This window comes from Paramisgurnus dabryanus, chromosome 5 (assembly GCF_030506205.2).
Source record: "Paramisgurnus dabryanus chromosome 5, PD_genome_1.1, whole genome shotgun sequence".
Taxonomy (NCBI): Eukaryota; Metazoa; Chordata; class Actinopteri; order Cypriniformes; family Cobitidae; genus Paramisgurnus; species Paramisgurnus dabryanus.
The window spans coordinates 22,830,305-22,852,912 of NC_133341.1; the positions used below are offsets into that span (position 1 = coordinate 22,830,305).

General features: G+C 38.2%; 1 protein-coding gene across 3 annotated transcripts in view; it reads right to left on the reverse strand.

Moving 5' to 3' along the window:
• Positions 1 to 581: 581 nt before the first annotated feature.
• cemip2 (cell migration inducing hyaluronidase 2) overlaps positions 582 to 22,608 on the reverse strand; it is a 30,622-nt gene continuing 8,595 nt past the window's right edge. For all 3 annotated transcript variants that reach the window (XM_065250381.2, XM_065250382.2, XM_065250384.2), the window contains exons 5-24: positions 21,212 to 21,381; positions 19,360 to 19,548; positions 18,195 to 18,364; positions 17,106 to 17,318; positions 16,794 to 16,999; positions 15,032 to 15,101; positions 14,292 to 14,420; positions 12,234 to 12,322; positions 8,592 to 8,723; positions 8,463 to 8,498; positions 8,125 to 8,280; positions 7,500 to 7,677; positions 6,107 to 6,322; positions 5,812 to 6,023; positions 5,251 to 5,433; positions 4,688 to 4,916; positions 4,412 to 4,513; positions 2,561 to 2,706; positions 1,793 to 1,899; positions 582 to 1,717 (exon numbers count right to left, since the gene is read on the reverse strand). In XM_065250381.2, coding sequence (XP_065106453.1) covers positions 1,509 to 1,717; positions 1,793 to 1,899; positions 2,561 to 2,706; positions 4,412 to 4,513; positions 4,688 to 4,916; positions 5,251 to 5,433; positions 5,812 to 6,023; positions 6,107 to 6,322; positions 7,500 to 7,677; positions 8,125 to 8,280; positions 8,463 to 8,498; positions 8,592 to 8,723; positions 12,234 to 12,322; positions 14,292 to 14,420; positions 15,032 to 15,101; positions 16,794 to 16,999; positions 17,106 to 17,318; positions 18,195 to 18,364; positions 19,360 to 19,548; positions 21,212 to 21,381 — 3,142 coding nt within the window. In that variant the 3' untranslated portion in view covers positions 582 to 1,508. The remainder of the gene's footprint in view (positions 1,718 to 1,792; positions 1,900 to 2,560; positions 2,707 to 4,411; positions 4,514 to 4,687; positions 4,917 to 5,250; positions 5,434 to 5,811; positions 6,024 to 6,106; positions 6,323 to 7,499; positions 7,678 to 8,124; positions 8,281 to 8,462; positions 8,499 to 8,591; positions 8,724 to 12,233; positions 12,323 to 14,291; positions 14,421 to 15,031; positions 15,102 to 16,793; positions 17,000 to 17,105; positions 17,319 to 18,194; positions 18,365 to 19,359; positions 19,549 to 21,211; positions 21,382 to 22,608) is intronic.

Below are 22,608 nucleotides of genomic sequence, written 5' to 3' on the forward strand. Positions count from 1 at the left end.
CAACTTGCACTGACATATCTTAAAATACATTAGTGCCCTTTGTTTTGCCTCAAAATGCATACAAGTAATGTTTGTTAAACCTCGTTATATTTCATAATTAAACTAAGGCCTAGTCGTGGCTTAAGCTAATCCCTGTACAGGAAACCACCCCGTAATGTTCAGAAAAATTATCACAAAAAGAAAATTACACAGGATTAGAGAAAAGAATGGTGGTACATAGGCCTAACGTACATGATTGATGGGGGCTCGCATCCAAACGGACTGAATGTCGCCGTCTATGCTTCACTTCATATTTCACGTTTTCTCTCATATGGCAGGTAATACCTGAAATCCCTATAACGTTATGGTGTTAAGTTGATGATCTGGATCACGTTTGACAGTTGTCATCCAACACATGGGTGAAGGCGCTGGTTAAAAAAATAGTTGTAGTCTGTGTTGTAGTCGAGCTGTGTGTTAAGCGTGCCTGCCCCCTAGTGGTTTCTTTCTGAAGATGACGTACACGCATGCATCAAAATATTTTCTAAAGTCCTCATTTGTTTTAAAGCAAGAGCCAACAAAAGGGTATAAGAATGACACAAGTATGTTTTTAAGCTTTGTATTATCTTTTAAGAATTTCAAAATATCAAATTACATCACAAAAGCTAATAAAAAGAGAATTTGGCATTTTACAAAAAACAAACAACACTAATATACTTGGGGAAAAAATGTTAAATACCAAACAAACATTTTTTCACAGTGGTTAACAGGTAGCCTAACTAATTTCACTCAAATGTCAAGACAATTAAGGCTCTCATTTTACACATAAAATTAAAAATATTACATTTTATATTGGCGGTTACATCACTCAAGCTAAGTGACAGCACAACAAAGTTATCATGATATCTGTGAAACCAATCTTTGGTGTAAATTCCCCTGTTACAGTTTTAAGTGGGTAAATGGTTTAATACTGGTAATGCGTTAAACACACAGCCCTGCTTATTGTGTTTGAAGAAAATCACTGATTTAAATTCATTGCTTCATGTAGAAACATAAATACTGAGACTATCTGTGAAAGCATATAATGTAGTAAAAAAATGTGTGCGTGTGAGAACAGCAGTAAAACCCTCCCAGAATGACACAAAATTTCAGCATAAGAGAAATAAATAAAACAGATAAAGAACATCCGTCTCATATGATAAATCAAAGGCGACACTGATGTAAAGTTTTTATGCTAACAGATGGTTTGGGGGGGTCAGCATTGTGGTGTATTCTGGTACTTGTGGTACTGAACTGCATAATTTCGGATGTAATTTCACCTTATTCCCTTGAAATAAAAAGTGCATCACTTTGTGCTGTAACATTTATGACAATACAACCATGGGACAAAAACAAACATACGCACATACATTCAATCCCTTTAAAAAAAACTTGTACAAACGCCAGTAACCTTTTTCGTTGCCAAAATAAATTAAGTTCATGAGTTCACATTCATTCGTTGGTTGTGTTGTTTGTTCACAGCTGGTAGAGGCTCACTGCTGGCTAAGAGATTTTCTTAGGAGTTCAACGTCCGACCGCTTAAGAGGGTCTTTTTGCGTTGGACACGAGTATTCATCCAGGGACAAGGGGATGAACTTTTCTCGTAAGCCCAGCACCTCTGCACCCTGGCATGCCAACACGGCAGTCCATGGCTGTGGTGATGGACTTCCATGGCCGAGGAACCCAAAAACAGCAATGGCCTCTGGAAAGAGAAAGTTAGAGAGGTGAGCAGACAAAACCTCAAACAGGACTTTAAAAAGACAGAAAGAGCAGTTACCTTTCTTCTGAAGATCTGGCACTTTAACAGATCCCAGAGAAACCAGATATTGTGCAACACCAGTAATGTCAGCAGGCCGTCCTCTTGTTGCCAGAAGAACGATTGACCTAAACACAAGTAGATAGAATAGGTATAGTTGAGATGACAGAAACTAACAGTGTCATTTATGTTCATATTTGAATGTAAAGAGAAACACAAAGTGAAAATGTAAAAACAGAGTTTTTAGTACCATCATAAATGTGACGGACTACAAAACCAGTCCTAAGTTGGGCAGGTATATTTGTAGCAATAGCCAACAATACATTGTATGGGTCAAAATTATTAATTTTTCTTTTATGCCAAAAATCATTAGGATATTAAGTAAAGATTATGTTCCATGAAAATATTTAGTAATATTACTACTGTAAAAAATATCAAAATGTATTCACCTTTAGTAATATGTGTTTTTAAGGACTTCATTTGGACCACTTTAAAAACTTTAAAAATATATTTTTTTGCCCCTACAGATTCTAGATTTTCAAATAGTTGTTTACTTTGGGTAAACATTTTCCTATCCTAACAAATGAAAAGCTTATTTGTCCAATTTTTAGATGATAGATAAATCTAATTTTCAAAAAACTGACCCCATGACTAGTTTTGTTGTCCAGGGTTACAAATATCTCAGCTTTTCTGCAGTCCACCAAGTTACTACAATTGCAGTGCCAACTTTAGAAATTAAGAACCATGTCTTCAGAAATGCCATCCTAAACCCCAACTCTGAACCCTTACCTCTTCATAATTCCAGTTTTCAAATACTGTTCCATCTTAAAGTCCAGCTTGGTAAACAATGAGCTCTTTGTGACTCGTCCCGAGCATGCGTCCACTGTAACCAGGAGAAACCCTGGCTGATTGAGGTCAAACCTCTCTTCATTCACCTATGAGTCAGAGAAAAGGAAACAGTTGTAAAGGTCAAAAACAACTTCATGCACCCTCGAAAGAATAAACAAGATGAAAGACATTATTCACAGCCTTAAAGCAACAGTTCACCCAAAATTCTGATTACCTCTTTCCCTGCCTTCGCCGAGTTTTTATGGTAATCTGTTATTCCGCTATTATCCGCTAATTTCCACTAGATGACGCTCTTACCCATAAAAAAACTGAAGCAAAAACAAATTTTACACATTTTAAACTCTGTGTATGTTTTAATCGTTCTGAATCTGATCTCTAACAAAATTTCTTTACAAAAATGCATTTATTTCAGCTTTTTGCTCTAAATTAGGTATTTTTGAAGAAACCTACCGAAATTTAAGAGGTTATAAAAGAGAACAAACGAAGCTAGGATAAAAAATTTTTCCCTTTTTGTTTGTTTGAAAGCAGAGGGTCTGTTCTTTCATTTTATATATATTTATGTTTATATAAAGTACTGTGCAAAAGTATTAGGCCGCCACCACCAGACTTGTTATTTTAGAAGTTTTAATATCCATCCATATTTATTTTTCAATCTTTTTTATTAAGATACAAACAGAAAATACAGGAAATATGTACAAAATAATAATAATAATATTTTTCAGGACTAAATGTGCCCATTAGGCATCGTGGGTGTTTAGTGTGACCTCTCTTGGCACTAAACACATCTTGAGCGTTTTTGAGCAGCATGTAAAAAGACTAATTTCTTTAAAATGAAAAATTAGGATTTAATTTTATTTAGGTTTAAGAGATCCTGCAGTTTCCTGCTATTGCTCAGGTGGAAGGGGAGTTTACCCTAAAAACTTGACACATCAGTTTACAGCTTTTAATACTATATACACTTTTCCTGTATTTTCTGAATGTATTTGATTAAAGGGACTGAGAAACAATTATATATTATCATTATAACATAGCAAAAACAACTAATCTAATTCTGGAATGGTGGCCTAAAGAGGGGGTCACACACCGGACACGCAGCTAAACACCGCACAGCGATGCGCCATTCAAAAAAAAACAAAAAAAAAACAAACACATTGTTTTCTATGAGTGTGCGCACACCGGCCTGTCCGCGGTGCCCAGCTACGACTCAGGAAGTTGCTCAAATCCCTGTCGCGCCAAAGAGCGCCACTCACAGAGTTTAACATTAAATAACATCATATTTTGCCCAAATCATTAACGATTAACATTAACTGGTAATGTAAATTTTGCTTTTTGAAGTAGATGCTATCTAACTAAGCTAGCGCTATTTAATGTGCACTTCCAGTTCTACGATACTTCTGAGTTGTCCTAGATGCGAAGCAGCACTGCTCGGAGCTGCGCATCCGGTGTGTGACCCCTTTAAGACTTGCACAGTACTGTATTTATAGAAGAACATTTTCCTGCAAGAGATTTTGTGAAACCTTTGTGAAAATCACAACACTGGCCGGCAACTTTAAAAAAAAGGATGGCGGGGAATGAGTTAAAAGTGTGCTTCTATAAAGATCTATAAAAACATGTACCTGTAGGAAAATGTATTAATTATACTGTCAAAGTATGGAAAAGTTAAGTATACATTTTTTAAAAGTTCATATTTTGTGATTACGAAAAACGGTTTGTCATTTTTGAGTGAACTATTCCTTTAATTACTACAATTTACATATAAAACAGTACATTTCTTTGAGCAGTCACACTTACAGTAATGTAAGCCTGAGTGTCATTACTCTGTTCTTCTTTTACGCTGAGGGATTTGATCCGAGTTTGGAGGTAGCTGTTCCACGGTTCACTGGAGAAGACCAACTACAAGGAGGAAAATAAAGACAAAGAGTTGGCTGGACTTTCTGTTTCAATCACCCGGAAAACACAAGGTCAGAAGAGCAGATGGACATGTAGGTAAAAGTCTGTTCCTACTCAACCCCTATAGAGATGCACAATTTATCCTGTTTGTTCATATGGTGTTTGGGTTGTGCTCACCTGTGAAGCCCCACAGGTTTTGCAAGGCTCTGTGTTTGGCTTTGGCATAGGCACTATGGTGCTGGCAGTTTTGCTGTATTTGGGGTAGGCACTGGCGGTGCAGTTGCAGGTTTGTGTTTTTTGGGGGGGCTGTATGTGAGCTATGATCTTCACTCTCTCGCAGCCCGCGGTGGAGCAGTAGCTGTAGCCGTCACGTCTGTTCCGTGCTTGAACGTACAGCCATAACAAACTGGAGAAAATCATCAATTGACAACAGGATTAATATCTTAGCATTTAATTGGCTAAAATTTGAAAAAAAAAAAATTCAAATTCCTCTTTCCATTTAAAACATAAATGCAGAATGTCGATGCTAAAGGTGAAATTTCATCTTCACTAGTGGCTTTAAAAAAAAATGCAAATATAATCAAAATAATCTCCCAAACAGGTATTTCCTTCCAAAACTTATATTATTGTTATGTCTTTCCCAGTCTAGCAATTTCATTGGGTGGTGCTAGTGGACGCAGAAATTGCACTTCACCTTTAAGTCATACAGCATGCTAATAAAGTTAATATATCAAACATACCCGACAGATTTGTCGAAAAAGTACTTTCTCTCGTTCTGTCGTTTCTCCAGATCTGACATGGATGAAGCAGTGCCGTAGTCATCCATGCCCTCGAAGCCATTGTTTTGCTTGTTGTAGATATCTGATGTGATCTGGAAGCTTGTTTGATCGGGGTAACACAGGCCAAGGAGAGTCCAGTCACCCCTACAAAAGCAGCACATTCAAATAAACATCCTGGATTGAATTGATCTTATATAAAACAATACTAATACATGTAATAATGCAAAATCTTATGATTATGTAAAACAATTAAGGAATTCAGATGCAAAAGCTAAACACCACCTCCATTGCAAATCAGATAATGATATTAACCGAATACTCTCAGCACGTATTATATGTTTATCAAATACCTTTGACCTTTCAGAAATTCTGGTTTGTTGGCAACTATTTTTTTAGTATTTGTAAAATTACTGGCGGGCAAAACAACTGTTTCACATTTAAACTTGGGTCCCTTGTGAGTACTTGGATGTGAACATCATCATCTCATCTGATTCTTGAACAATCTCAACAGGAAGATCTTACTTGTCAAAATTAATAAGTGACAAGACTGTCTCCCTGGGGGCAGGTCCATTCCAGTGAAACGTGTAGCTCTTGCTTGTCATCAGAACAGGTTGGTATTGTTGGGACGGTGATGTCTGGCTTCTTATACCTCTCAGCACCATGGGTTTATCAGGGTACTCGTCTCTTCTGATGGTCAGGCTGAGGTTAGACGCACCCTGCGTCTGTATGTACACCTGTATGCGGCAAATGTAACTTATTGTTTAGCAGACAAAATAGTTCAGACGATATACAAGCATAATGAGAGGCATTTCTTTACCTGAGAGTACTTGCCACTGCACACAACCCCATTCCAGCGGGGAACATCCACGCATTGAGGATGGCGGATGAGGAAATTGTCAGCTCTTGCCACATACGTGTCTGTGTAATTGCTGATCGAACCGTCCAGGTCATGAAAGATGGAATTTTTATCACCATCCAGATCGTTCTGCTCAAACCATTCACCTGGTCGCCCGAAAAATGCTCTCAGGGTCACCTGAATAAGAGGATCATTGAGGATTTATATAGAGATCTCATTTTACAGTATATGAAATCTAATGCTTTTTCATATTTTAATCATTTCCAAGGATTTTCCAACCCAGCGATATTTTTAGGCTTTCCGAAATCATGTGAAACCCACTGGACAGTTTAAAGGCTGGGTGCATGATCTCTGAATGCCAATGTTGACATTTGAAATCACCTAAACAAACACACCCCTACCCCAACAGAATTTGGACCTTCTTTTGATAGACCCGCCCCCACACATACGAAACCCAGGCAACGATGTTGGTTAGTAGACACGCCCCTTACTGCTGATTGGCTACAAGTGTGTTTTGATACTCGGCTCAACTCGTGCATCCCGCCTTTAACAGACACTACTAAAATAAATGTAGTGACATTAAGACAAAACAAGTAAGGCTGGCAGACTCAAATCCAAAGACCTTTTTCACTTACACATCCTAAATGCCAGCTGCCAGATCAGGGCCGTATTTAACATTACAGAGGTCCCCGCAGCTTAAGCAGATGGTGACCGATCAGATGACAACAACCAGATGTGTGAGCCAAAAGTAAGGTCTCTTCTATTATGACTATTAGTAACACTTAACAAAAATTAGCATTACAGACTAGACAGAGTCTGGGGGGGGGGGGTTAACCTCATGGTTAAAGAGCTTCTTGGGGAAAAGGCCTCTATCACCTTGGGCAAGACAATTATGCCCCAGCAGACCAGACCCCGCAATTATGGGTAATTCAACAAATTATAGCAGGAAATTAAATTATGAAAGCGGAAGTTTAATTTTGTAGTAGTAAACAATTTAAATCAAGAAATGTCTGTGTGTGTGTAATATTTAATTTGTAATCACAGTATAACAGAAGGGCATCTTAACAGTTTTCAAGTCATAAATTTGTGTGCGTGTACCTCTTAATGTCCCCACAAATATTTAATAATGTCCTCATGAGGGAACAAGCTTATAAATCATACAGAATTATGTTTTTGAAAATCTTACATAGCAGCAAGTTTTCTTTGAGGTTTAGGTTTAGAGGTTGGCTTATGAGAAATTAATACGATTTATAGTTTGTATAGCATAAAAGTCAATACAGCTATAGAATGTCCCCTCAAAAAATGCAAACCCGTGTGTGTGTGTGTGTGTGTGTGTGTGTGTGTGTACACTTACACCGTGCTGGAAGGAGAGAGAGGACAGGTTATTTCTGGGTGTCAGCTGCCAAATGTTTTTCAGGCTGAACCCCACGGCAGTGGTCAATCGTTCTGTTGTGGTGCTAAAAGCCTGAAATGTGCAGTTTAAGATCCTCACTGGACCATCGTTTATCTGAAATCCTCGGATCGGAAATGTCCTGCAAAGAACAGGACATCATTATTTAAATGAATGTTTTTGTCATTGTAAATGTATGTGCACTCCCTTGGAATCAAACCCAAGACTTTTAACAAGCGGAAAGCATGAGATGCATTTTACAAACTCTTATCTGGTTCATCTAACCTCTCACACATCTATGAAGTAGGAAAGATTAGGGCGGTTTTCCGGACAGGGCTTATCCTATTCCCAGACTAAAATGAATGTTTGGGCTGCCTTATTTTAAAAACATCTTGCACTTACATATCTTAAAATATATCTGTGCCATTGTTTAGTCTTAAGATGCACACCAGTATTGTTTTTTGTAAGGTATGTTTGTAAAAACTACTTAAGTGTCCTAATATAACCAAGGCCTAGTCCTGGATTAATCTAAATCATGTCCAGAAAACTGCCCCATAACGCTTGAAATTAATCTCCCTCTTTCACATACTTGTTTCTTGGCAGAGTCCTCATCTTCCCGTCTACTCCACCAACGCCCCAGTATTTATTTTGCCCTCCGTTGGTGCCGCGATTTTTGCTCTCACCGACAAACAGAGACTGGGAGACCTCCTGACTGGAGCCCTCATCTTTAGGGTAGCTGCCATCACTGCAGTGAGGGAAGTACAAATTAACTGTTTGCCTTAGGAAATCTGATGTAACATAGTAGTGCAAACAAGTTCTCATGCTTGCACACATTTCCCTCAGATTGTGACATTTTTGTCAGAAGTTTTCTTTAATTATTATGACTGCAGGAAGGTTCATAGGCACCAGAAACATGCAGATTTGTACCTTGCAAATGAGAGTCCTACACCATTGTCTGCGAATCTATCAAAGAAACAAAAAATGAATCAGAACATCAATGTATTTAAGTTATGTTTTGATTTTGGAAAGAAATTTTTGTTTAACAGGGTCTCCTACCCTGAGTTTCGTATGATGATGTCACCTCCTCGAATCCAGGCCCCAAGATCATTGTTCTTAAAGGAGATGAGAGTGTCAATGACAGCAGCCACTCGTGGCCTGCTTGGATCAGCATTCTCGTGAGGCCTGAACCTGAGAAAAAAATGAGAAACGTAATTTTTACAATTTCTGAAGAACACAAGTGGTTTTAAAGTAGCCTAGAAAAGCTTTATGTCACAGTCTTGCGTAAATCAGAAAAAAATAAAATTGTGAAATCATGCTCAAGTCCTCTTTAAACTTAATAAAACATGGTCAAGTGTCACATCCAATAGAAACAATATCGTAAAAATCATTTTTATTGTTGTTTATACATTTTGTGGTGTTTGTAATAAGCTTTAAGACAAACCACATTCCTCATTAAACACCACTGCATATCCTCATAAAATTTGAAAAGACCTCTCAAAGCCTGGCTTTAAAATCGCCTCGGTTTCCTATGTCACAAACATGTAACCAATCTTGTAGAGACTGAAGCCCTTTTCACACAGACGTTACGGAAAATACACATGAAATGCATACAGGATTTGTCCGGGATCGTTTGGTTTTTTGGTTCATTCACACTGCAAATGATTTGTTTGCTTAGTTAGTTGTGAATCGACAGCAGCTTAGCTTAGCTTAGCCAGAGCGGTTTGAGTTTATCTGCTGACTGAAGTATTCCTGTGAGTGGAGTTTAGTCAAACAATCTTGCTTGACGTCATTCAACCAGGAAGTAGAGGGCTGTCGACCAAACGGGCCGTTCACTGTAGGCTTTGATAGGGGAATTATATTAAAGAAAATATATCACTTGGCACTGAACTTTGAGCTTTAACATTTTGCAAGTACTTTTATGCTCTAACAGCAACATTACACACACTAACTAAAGTTTGAAAAATGGGATCAGGAAAAATGGGACCTTTAAGTGCTATAATTGGGTTCCTAGTGCTTCTATCAACCTAGAAAACGTGAAAAAGAACAACCCAGTAACTTAGTTTGGGTAAGCCATTCTTTGCAAGCATGTGAAAAATTAGGTTGTTCAGATTTTGTGAGGTAGGTAGCAAGGCCGATTACAATAATACCGCTTCTTAATCTGAACTATCCAACCACACCACTGCCATTTAGTGCAGAGAGAAAGAGAAAAAAAAATGAACTGCACAATTGAGTTTCAATTGCAACAAACCACCATCATTGTGATCAATGTTTGCATTTTATCAGCTCATTTGCATTAAAAAGGACACACCCCAAAACGGCACATTTTTGCTCAACCCTACAAAGTGGCAATTTTAACATGCTATAATAATTTATCTGTGGGGTATTTTGAGCTTAAACTTGACATATGCACTTTAGGGACACCAAAGACTTATTTTACATCTTTAAAAAAAACCTCATAATATGACCCCTACAATTGGAATGTAGCCTTATCCAGTTTTATTAGATATTGCATTGTGACATTCTTTATATGACAACTAAGCAACCGCTTCCTATTGACGTAACTATAATGAGTAACACACTAATAATCAGGGGCGGATCTACCGGGGTGGCACGGGGTGGCAGTTTCCACCCTAAATAAAAGCATTGCCACCCCATATGCCACCCCAGCGCGGGTATCCTAATATATATAATTTATACCCGAGTAGGCTCTTTTAACCAGAAAGGCAATGTAGTTTTTCTCTGCGTGTGTTTGGGGGTGGGAGACACATATCTGACGATGATTGGTGTGTGTGTCTTAGACGGGGTGGGACAACCACATAGCTGATGGTGATTGGCTTAATTTCCATTGTTAGCCAACCAGAGGCAGCAGAGTTCATACACAAGCATGCAGTCAGTCCGAGCAGAAAGTCTTTTACAGTGTAAAAAAAGTCCGCGCAGATTTGCCAACTTGGTGACTTTGTCGCTAGATTAAGAAACTTTTTAGACCCCTTTAGCGACTTTATTAAAAAAGCGACTAGGACAAATCTAGCGATCTTTTCTGGCGTGGTTGGAGGCGTTTGGAAACTGCGGTGAAAGGATGCATCGCCCCATCCAAGGCACTCACATGCAGCCCGGTTCTCGCGCTGCAGTCCATCCGTGATCCGAGTCGCACAAACCCGCAACAACAGAGCGATGGCGAATACAACGAGCTCAAAACAAAGGTAGCGGACGCAAGCACAAAGTATAAAAAGCACAAACGTTACTTTTCCATCGTTGAGGTTAAAGGCAAGAATGTTTATGAACGTGCAACTTATGCCCATGAAGAAAGAGTCTCTTCACGTCTGTAGCGAGGAATTCTGATCTAATAAAGCACCTCACATCATCACATGCTGCCAAAACAAATTCTCTTTAGTGTCTTAAAGTGATTAAGTTGAGCATCACATCAGCAAATCAGAGTACTAAATACGGTCATATTTATAGATAAATGTTGCATCAGGATAAAAATACAAAAATTAAACTGATGTTAAATATTGCACGAGGTAGTTGCTTGGTAGTTAAAACAACTGAACTGCAGGTTTGTGTAAGCAGTAAATATCTTTTAAGCAGTTCTTTCTAGAGTTAGCCCGTCATGTCTTGCAGCTACTGCAGCAATCAAAATATTCCATACGTGCATATGAAATCGCTAGTTATGTTTTAGTCTGATGTTTTTATTTGTCTTCGTTAAGGAGACAAAACTATTCAGTGTTGTGTATGTTTAGAAAGCTTGAAAGACAACTTAATGCGGCATTTTCCAGGATATTATGAAAAGAAAGGCTGATATCCATTCTTTTTACCAAAAATATGTCAAATACTATGGGAGTGGAAGGTACAAATAAAACAGAAAAATATGTTGTGGAAGGGAGAGGAGTAGATGAAGTCATGAAGGAAAGAAACATATGGATGGCAAAGAGCTTAAAAGAAGTGAAAAGACAGAAATCCATCATGAAGTGAGTGAAAGGATTAAAGAAGAGGGTTATGAGAGAAAGAGATGTTTGCCTTTCAAATATGTTTTACATGAATATAAACTAGGCAATCCTATTTTATTTATATAACTGTCTTTATACCATTATGTTCAACCAGTCAGTGTTTTTAGATATTGATAAGCTGTATGTATTAACTTTGTATTAAGACAAAGGGTGCTACAGAGATGCTTAAGGTACCTGCTTGGGTACTTACTTATAGGAACATTTGTTGTTGCGTTTATTAATGTTATAAAAATTTAAGGTCCAGTGTTCACCGAAAATAGTATATACAGTATATAATTTCTTGAATCCACGACAACCATGCAAGGACGCTTACTTCATTGCCACCCCTTGTAGTTCTCATGCCACCCCCTTGCCACCCCATAAATAATTTTCTAGATCCGCCCCTGCTAATAATACATTATAATATAAATAGTAAAAATCTACAAGAATTAAGGTGATGACAAATTGGTGTAAAGAGGAACTGTACAAAATTAGATTTTTTTTGTTTATTTTAAAGTTAAATGTCACATCGTCATGTTTTTTTTTGGTGTATGTGTTCTGAAAGACTAAATCCAAACTCTCTGAGCATTGCACAAACTCCATATGGCCATATGTTTCTTCTGTATAAGAAGAATAGAATGAGCACATGCACAAGAACATGCAAATATTAAACCCCTAACAGGCTTACTGACAGATCTCCACCATGTTTCCTTACCTGGCGCTGTTGTCCAAACAGAGGTATTCACGGGGGTCCGCTGCGGTGGCGTTGGTGCTTTTGACTTTTCTGTCGATAAAGAGGCCAGCCTGAGAAGGAACAAAAGATAAGTCAATATTAATATCAGGTAGTATGTGAAAAATATGGAATAGATCTCAACACCGAGCACACAGCTCAGCTAACCGACACAAACATGCAGCTAACAGAGAAGTATTGTATTTGGGAAGTTATGTCACACAAGTTCAAGGAGTGTGGGATGATTTAAACAACGGGGCATTTTGGAGAAACAGTGAGGATGCCTTGTAAAGCAAAACGCTTTCCTGAAGCCAATCTTACAAATCCCAAAAGATTTATGAACTGCAGCGCTATGAGCCAGAGACTGAAAATTCTTAAAGGAAGATAAAGAACTGCATCAGTGTTGACCATGTGTGATAAATATCACCTAATTATTGTGAAAACATGTCATGCATGCAAAGTATGCATGTCCTAACCAGAAGATTCCAGCAATTTGGCTGTCCACAGGAGACGGGACAAAATCAATCAAAATTCACAGCCAATAAGAACACTGTGTAGGCGGAGCTCTCGCTGTAAGTGCTCTGCTGTACTGCACTCACATTAGAAATGTGTATGTACATAATCAAATAAATAACTTACCAATAATTTAACTTCATTAAACATATTTATGCCATGGGTCTGTTGAATGCTGTATTCTGATTGGCTGAGAAATGTTCTGTGGTTATGCATTAATTTCTGATAGGCATCCGAGCAATGTTGTGGTAACCGTGGTATAAGAGGAATAATTGAATCCGGTCCTTTGAATTGTTTGAAAATAATGCACACCCGCGGTGCATTGCATGGCCTGTTCAATGGCCCGTCGTCAATTATTCCTTACATAGTACATAGTATACAAGTAACTGATACACAATCTTTGTTTAAAAAATACAGTTGATTATATTTAAAAAATGTAAACATTTATCATTTATTTTCCATTGTCACTTTCATCAAAGTCCCTTCAGGGAAGTTGCGACACTAGGCGGCAATGTTTGCAATGCATCTGGGCAGTTGTGTCAATCATGCAAGATTGAAGTCTTATCTATTTTTTATATTTCCGTTGCCAAAGTGGCCATATAGAGACAGAGCGCAGTTATGCAAATTTGAAAACCACGCCCACCGGGGGAAAACAATCCAACCGTCTCCACTGACTTTGGATTGCGAGAGGCCGCCTCCTTGTCATTTCTGGCTTATAACAAAAACAGAATAATGCCTAAAAGCTGCTGTGTGACAATATGTACAGCTTACAAGCCAAAAACACAGAAATAAGTTATTATAAGCTGTCGAGCCGTAAAACTCAGCCTTTAAGGTGAAAAAAGTGGATCGCCGACTACTTATCCCCCTAGTGGACGCAGTTCTACTAATATGAGTACTATGAAAAGTTGCCTGTTTCCACTTGTGTGTCTTTAAACGCTCGTTTTTTTGAGGTCGACAGCTTATAAAAAGTTATTTCTGGGGATTTTTTGCTTGTTAGCTGTACACCTTGTCACACAGCAGCTTTTAGGCATTATTCTGTTTTTAAGTTTAACCTGTAAATAAGTTGAACCCAAAAAAACAATTGTCCCCTATTCATAGAAATAAAAAAGCTCAGCTCAACCATGTTGTCATATCCAATATCTTTACTTTCATTGTGGCCATTAATATTCATAGTGCGCATAACTTGTGGGAAGAGCTGTCAGCTGCAATGTCGAAATACAAAACCGATTCTAAGCAGAATGCATTGTCATTCATTGTGTATCGCCATTGTGGCTGGTTAGGACAAAAGACATGAAAAAGAAAAAGTTTATCGCACATTACAGTATTGTGTTTTGCACACATTTTAAGCAACCAATAGCCTACGGATGCATTCCATAACTGGTTACTTAACACAATTGACAGCCAAGAATGTGTTTACCAACCATAAAATTAAAGTTTCCTGAAGGCTTTTTATATTTGAAGGTTAGTGCCGCTGGTTGGCAGACTATTTGCAAATACTGGTTCTGAGCCAAAAGTGAGGCATTTGGTTACCTTAAAGTTGGAGTGAACGCGGTTGTTAAAGAAGGCACCCAGAGGCGTGAGCTCAGCTTTTGTATCTGGTACCAGCCCATGAGAATCACCAGTAGAGGAATTATGAAAAATATACCAGATTCCTGCATCCTGAAAAAAGCAATAAAATAAAGAGAGAAAGAGAATGAATAGATTATGTAGTTACAGTCCACTAATTTGATACAAGTTGGGTGTTGTATCACTCTGCTTGTCTGTACTAAGTTGTTTGTTACTAACATCAGCACTAGTGAATGACACTATGACTTGCTGACGTTTTGTGCAAATACAAATTTGATATTGCTTAAATATTTATTTCTGAGATCTTTAAACTGCGGATATCTCATCCTCTAAAGCGTAGACAGACCGAGTCTCTTAACCTGTCATGTGAGAAGCACAACTTAATAAGAAACTCTTCATAATACATCCCTTTGTTAACAAAACCTCAAGCAAAATAATCCAAGTAAGACCAATTTAATTTGACTAGATCTGATATATATTGGCACATAAATCTTTAATAAAAGATTGAAATGAGAAGATGCTTTTAGCGATTGCCTAAATGCCCTGATGTTCTCATCATCTGTATGTTTAGTCTGAGAACAACAATTCAGAGATTACAAATTCAAATCCCTGAATATTAGTATTTACCACTTTGATAAATACTGTGTAGACTTGTAAACAGATATGCTCACTGTTCTTTTAGTCATATCAATGTTTGTGTGTACCTGTGAGCCAGCTGCCGAGTTACTGATCAGATGATTATTGGGGTGTGCGATCCAAAATGTAGACACCGCCCTAGGACATATGAATAAACAAGTGACTTAAAATGCATTGACAGTTTGTGGCTTATAAACCCCACGCTTAAAAATATATTGCTGTGTTTGCTTTATATAACAACATTTCGGAAAAACCCAACTTTTCAAGATAATTAGGTTTCAAAGAAATTGAACAATAGACAAACACAATATTAAAAGTATTTAGACACTTTATGGATGTCAAACTTTGCGAAACATTCTGAAGTGGTCACTTGTGGTCAGTTAAATAAAATTAAAATGTAAAAAAATACTTTATAATATATGTTTTAAATAAGAATTTTTTTTCCATTTTTTTTGAGAACACATTTGTCCCCAGAAATAAACAAATACACAATCCTGCATGTTCATACTTGACATGTTTGGTTTGATTAAAACAAACTCTGGAGCGATTGCTCGGTTGGTGCTGCCACCTGAACTCTTGTTCACATTAAACAAGCATACCTAGACCGATGAAAAGGTGGGTCTCGGTCCTCTTTCAAACAAACTCTGGTGTGGTTCGACTGATAAGTAGGGCTGAGCAAAAAATACATTTTTCGATTAATCATTTTTTAAACGTGGTGGATTCAAAATCGATTCTCAAATGCCAACAAATCAATTTTTTATTAAATAACCTGATCCTGTCTGATCAAGGAATGCGACTGTTCTGACTTTTTTCTTCATACATTTTTCATCTTGCATTAAAATGTTATTGTATTTAACATAATTGTATGCATTTGAAAATTAGAGATGGGTTCTCTTTTAATGTACCCAAGTCTACCTAAAATAAAAGAGTTTAATATTCAGGTTTGTGGCTGTTAATTGTGTTCACTGTTATTTTTTATAAATATATAATATTTGTATTAAAACTATAAGCAGCGAGTTAAATCGGGAATCAAGTATAAAAATCGATCTGAGAATTGAATCGATTTGATAGCTTGTGAATCGAAATAGAATTGATCTGGAACATCTGAATCGATACCTAGACCTACTGATAAGTGAACGCACTTGAACCAGAGACACCGTAACGAACCAAAGCGTATTGAAAAAAACAAATCACAAAATGCTTAAGTTTATAAAATGTTTTGTGATAGTAAAATACCTTCATAAACTCTGAGCTTATAATATTACCTCCAAATATAAATAAGCATGTTTACTCCAGCATGCAGCATTGTTGGGAATGATTGGAGTTCTGTTTCATAAACGCGTCATCAAAGCTGACCAATCGGGTGGTGACCTTTAAGGTTCGTTATATTTAGGTTCGCTGATAAAACGCTAGTATGAACGCAAAGCGAACCAGGGCTTAATACATTTTTTTTCTTTTTGGTCCAGTTCAAAAACACCAAACTACAAGTATGAACATACCCTAACACACACTCCAAAAGTATCCAAAACATTGTCTTTTTATCATCCCTCTGAGATACAGAGGGTGTGTTTCTGGATAAGAGAAAAAGATTGTTGCGGAGTCTCAGGAAATGAAAGCTCGGTTATCCTCCTGTTTTTTTTGCCAAACAATACAGCAGGTCACTCTCTCAAGGTCAGCAACACAGAGTCGATCTAGCACTCGGCACATCAGGGGAGTTTCAGATAAAACACTCACGTATGCACCATGCAGTGAAAATTCCTCTCCATTTCAGTTACAAAATTACCATAAATATTCAACAAATGTGTTTCCGCAAAGTGTTTGTTATCTTACTTGCACTCGGTTGCAGGAGACGGGACGTAGCCTTTGTGTACTCTCTCAGTAATTTCGGCACACATGCTATCATTACGGTCGGTAGGCAGAATGGTTCCTGGCCTTGTCAACAAGCCAAGGTTATGGAAAAATACATTCCTTTGTTCAATCCCATCCTCCAGGAAAAAACAATGTCCCAGCGTATCGTAGCCAATTGTATCCCTAACCTGAAATAAAATATTAAAAGTATAATGGAATAAAAGTATATATATACGCATAAATATAAACAAATTTAGTGTTTATTTGTTTTAGATATGTATATTTCTCTCTCACCAGCAGGCCGTTTGTGGCGTGTATAGCAACACATCGAGAGAATGAGTGATGTATAGAGAGGGAATCCACATAGGCGGGGTTATTGTAGCCCCCACGCTGGTCCACGTCTCCACACCTATGAAAGTTCACAGGGTATCTGCCCTTCTCCCGCTGCTGACCCATGTGCTTTAACTCAACATGAGACAGGTGCACTGAAGAGAAATTACCTAAAATCTAAACATAAAATTTTAAAAGAGCATTAGAATACAAAAGTTGCTGACAAAACAACAATTTAGGTTTTAGGATTGTTTTCCTGTAATTGTTTCTCATGAAGATGTCTGTAAAAATAAATTTGCATGCCTCCTCCGGGATAAAACGGGATGCGTTCGGATGAAGATACGGTAAATTTGTGGTGGATATGCGAGTTTATAAATCTCAACAACTGGAAATGCGCTGCTCATGTGTTTAATCACAATCATTGATAAGACATGGTATATATGTCTATGTATATATGTATATGTTATACGAATACATTAAAAAATGTTATTTAGCACTTGTTGCCGCTATGATAATAGACATTTAAAAGTTTTCATGAATTTCTCAGCTCACACTCCCTGTAGGGGAGCGATGATGAGACTTTGTATCCATATTCTTCTCATATTTTTAGTTATAAAATGCACGCAAAGAAAGATGCTTCACTGATGCAAAATCAACGCAAAGCACATGACCAACACTGACATTCTGGATTCAGCAGCAATAAAATCACTGACTTCCCACTGTAAGTGGTGAAAATACCTTACTTTCCCATGAGAAACAATTACATTTCGAATTGGGCTTTAGACTGTGCCAAATATATTTAAAAAAAAGTTTAGTTTTAGTCAAGAAAAACCAAAATATTTGGTGTGGTTCAAAATTCTATTGGTAAACATAAATGTAAGATTTTTATGTACATTACAGTTTGTAAATGGTTTCAATTACTTTTACTAGCACAAGCCAATTTAGAGCAGCTGTTTGTCAATAAATCTGTGAATTCTCATATGAAAACCCAATACAGCTTACTGTTAAAAGACAAGCACACACACACACACACACACACACACTCGAACAGACCTTGATGTGTCCCCCAAATGTGTCGTGGCTGAAGTATTGGCACCAGTTTTTTCCATAGCAGGACTTTTCCATTTCTCCGTGAATAAGGATATTCCTTGAGAGCAATGCCACCTCTGCACGCATGTCCACACCGTCCAGTATCTCTCCAATGTGGGTGAACTGTGGCTTTCCTAAAAAAAATTCCCATACAAAAATGCGCATCCATGTTAAACTCGCACTTTAAACTACACTGACTATAATCTATGAAAATTATGATCATTTAGACTTCCCCCCTCACAAAAACGCATTGTTATTGTAAACATCTGTGGCAAACATCTGGAAAACATTGCTGCAAATAAACAGTTTTTGCAGGGGGATATTGGACACACGTGCAAAGTAAAATACTTAAAGATTGTTAAATGAACTGGTAAAGGTAGACAGTATAAAACATACTCCCCCCCCCAAAAAAGAATAAGTCAGGAAGGAAATAAATCTGTTCATCCGTTTGAAATGCCCTTTACACACCCAGAGTGCACACATTGTCTTTTCAAAAGGAAAAGGGCTTGCAACAGTTTTGCCAATAGGGCACAATGCACAAGGTGACATTTAAACTACATCCCTACGGTAAAGGCCACAGACTGAAGACATTTCCAAATCTCCCAAGCCTGGGCTACATGTGTGAGGAAAATAATGACCATATGTAACATACCAACTGGGACACTGGAGCTCTGGTAAGCAATTAGCGAAACGGCTAAAGTTTATCTGCATGGGTGGAGTGGAGGACCTCACATTGGAATTAATGTTCATGTTGCCACTGACTGAAGGAATTTGCTCAAAAATGACATGACAATGTTTATGGAATTCTAGTAAACAGCGCTCTCCCTTTTCCTGTCCCAAATTAACTGAACCCTGTACCATGCATAACTGTTTGAGGTATTTTCTTAGAACCGTAACCTAAACCAAAACAGCCCTCAACCAGCACAAATTAAATTACAGATGAAGTTATGATTTCTGACATTTGTGACATAAGATTTGCGCTAGTTTCTGTTGCTGTCATGCTGTATAAAATCCTCAAAACAGAAAAGGTCACGTGAGATACTCTGTAAGCTGCTACCAAGGAAAATCTGAAAAACGTTCAAGGTTTTTTGCATTATACACGGATACATGCAGACACGTATGACCCCACCTTGTATTCGGACCTGTTTCCTGTTACAGTGCGGACAGGGGAGGAGAGTAAATTCCTCAGCCTGATGCATTGAATAATCCGTGCTGGCGATCACAATTCGATCACCCGGTTTCCAGCTGCTGACGTCATCTTGCAGATTCAAAACCACTTTATCTATTGCGTCCACTAGGAAGCCCGATGTAGGGTAACCTTTAAAGTAGATAAAAGACCAATGCTTTAATGTACACCAAATGTACTACTCGCATGACTGAGTCATGAATATTCCGAAACAGCAACACTAGCTCAACCAATAGTAAGTAAGCAATAGCAACCATTTGTCCAGGTAATGTCAGACTTTAATTTTCCTACTGTTTATTATTAGTCATAATTTTTTTTTCATTTGTGACCCTAATTATGCATCAAAGTTTGATTTCAATCTTTTAAAAGGCCTTACTAAGTCAATATTAATATTAGCAATTAAAATTATTAAATAGTTATGCTCATTTTTCAGCTCCCCTAGAGTTAGGTTGTTTTCACATATATTGGTGCGCACCGTGGTGCGGCCTCGGATCGCACCAAAATACATTGTATCATTTTTCAGTTAGTGCGGTCCGTGTTCACATATATATATTTTTTTACTTTACTCGAAATGCCGCACCGTACACCATGTGACAACGGTCAGCGCTGTCATTGGTCTCTGACAGCTCTTACCGTCTCATGACCACCCCCACGTTTCCACGACAACCAGCTTGACAGAGAGAGCGCAGCTATCAAGATGTGGAGATAAACTATGCACGTCTTTGTGACGTTTCTTTGCTTTAACGCGAAATTGCGTAGCTGTTCTATTAAAGCCTTTCTCACGAGCCGTTTGCTAAAAGCCCGTAATGTCACTATTTGTGTGTGAAGGACAGCTATGCATTTATAAAATCATCAGCTCAAACGTAAAGGAGACAGCGAATCTCTATGCAACGGACCAGGATTGGCTTGTTTGTTGTTAACCCACAATATAACACCAGGCTCACGTCACAACGAAAGCCCAGTTGCTCAAACATGTGGAGAACTTCCTGTATTTGGTTCGGCCCGAGGTCCAGCAGTGTTCACACCACAGGTGGGTCGCCCCAGAGTTCGGCAACAGCCGCTCCGAGACCACCTGTTTAGAGCGGTCTCGGAGCGGTCGTTTAGTGCGCACCCGAGTGCGGCTGTTGTGTTCACACTGACCCAAACGCACCGTACTCGGAGCGACACGTCATTTGGGCCGACCTAAACAGTGTATATGTGAAAACACCCTTAATCATCTGATTTTTACCATTTTGGAATCCATTCAGCTGATCTCCGGGTCTGGCGCTAGCACTTTTAGCATAGCTTAGCATAATCCATTGAATCTGATTAGACCATTAGCATCGCGCTCAAAAATAACCAAATAGTATCGACATTTTTCCTGTTTAAAACTTGACTCTTCTGTAGTTACATCGTGTACTAAGACCAACCGAAAATTTATAGTTGCGATTTTCTAGGCCGATATGGCTAGGCACTATTCTTTCAAACTGGCGTAATAATCAAGGACTTTGCTGCTGTAACATGGAGGCGCAATGATATTACGCAGTGCCCAAAAATAGTCCTCTGCTATTGAAATCTATATTATTTTTGAGCGCAATGCTAATGTCTAATCAGATTCAATGGATTATGCTAAGCTATGCTAAAAATAGTACCGCCAGACCCGGAGATCGGCTGAATGGATTCAAAAACTGAAAAAATCAAAAGCTTAACTCTAGGGGAGCTGGAAAATGAGCATATTTTTATTAAAAAGTGGAGTGTCCCTTTAACAGTTGCTGATTGTTATTACAATATTTGATTATGCAATATGGAAACATACCATTTTGCCACTCGCTATACGCAGTAACGGTGAAACGAACACCATCTGTGGTAATGAAGTCTCTGCGAGCCAGCGCCTTGCCACCTGTGTTATGGTTCTCATGTTCTCTTACGTCCTCAGTGCAAGAACCATTTCCTCCTCCAATGACAGAGACCAAGGCCCATGCCTGCCTAAAAGAAAGATGGAGAACAGACACAGCATGAGATCAGTGAGTATGACAAATATTGTTTAAACATACATCATGTTTTTCCACATCAACTGATTGCAAAACTGGCTGCCAAAAACACATCCACTGGCATGCCAACAGTGTTTGCAATAAGGATCCTGTGGCACGTGGGATTTTTAAATACTCAAACTAGATGGTACTTTATGGTATAAGCGTATTCGTAGCACAAACAGCCTGAAGTCAAGACGCAAGAATCAATTACTCAATGGCAGTACCATATAATCAGAATGAGATTGAAAAGCTACTCCATTAGGAGTTGTTGACACTCCCATGTGCAAGTGATGATCACTTATCACACATTAAAGGGATGTAACGGAAGAGAAACCGGGAAAACGGATGAGATGACTAATTGGATGCTTCTCTCTTTTCATTTATCCAGCTAGACGCCAAGTACGATGAAATGAGCACATTGCTTCACTGATTTAATTTCTTTTTAATGTTAGGGACTGATAGCCTTACTCACATTTCATTTCAATTGAAAAAAAGACATAGAAAGAGAACTTTTTTGGTAAACAACTCCTTTTTATAAGCGTTAAAAAGAAAAAATACAACGATACATCCTATGTGCATCATGTGTCTTGTCAAAATAAGTGCCTGCTGCAGAGTGCAGACATGTCTAAAGGGTTTATGATACAAGGCTCCAGACTAACTTTTTTTACTAGGAGCACAGTGGCCCCAACTGAAAATTTTAGGGGCGCAACCAAAAAATTTAGGGGCACACGCCGTAAATCAACATGCTAACCAAATAATCACATTTCTACAAATTTCCACAGTATTACTAATACATACTTTGATGATAGATGCAGAAAGTACAATGTGCTGTTTCAAATTCACTATCACATCAGAAAAAAAGGTCAAATTTACTGGTCGCACATGTGCGACTGGATGTAAAATTCAGTGACACACTCAAATTTTGGTGGCAAAATGCCCCCAATTGGTGGCAGTCTGGAGCCCTGTGATAAAAGAGACCCTAGCGTTTGCCAGATACTCACATAGTCTCATGCATAATCAGTTTTACTGAGTTTAGTGTTAAGGGAGTGTCTTGCATGTATTTTGCGAACATGAGCGTCTCTATTATCGTAAACGGTTTTGACCGTGTGCAGCAGGCACTTATTTTGTCAAAACATGTGATGCACATGGTTCACAAGACGCAATAAACACATATTTTGAA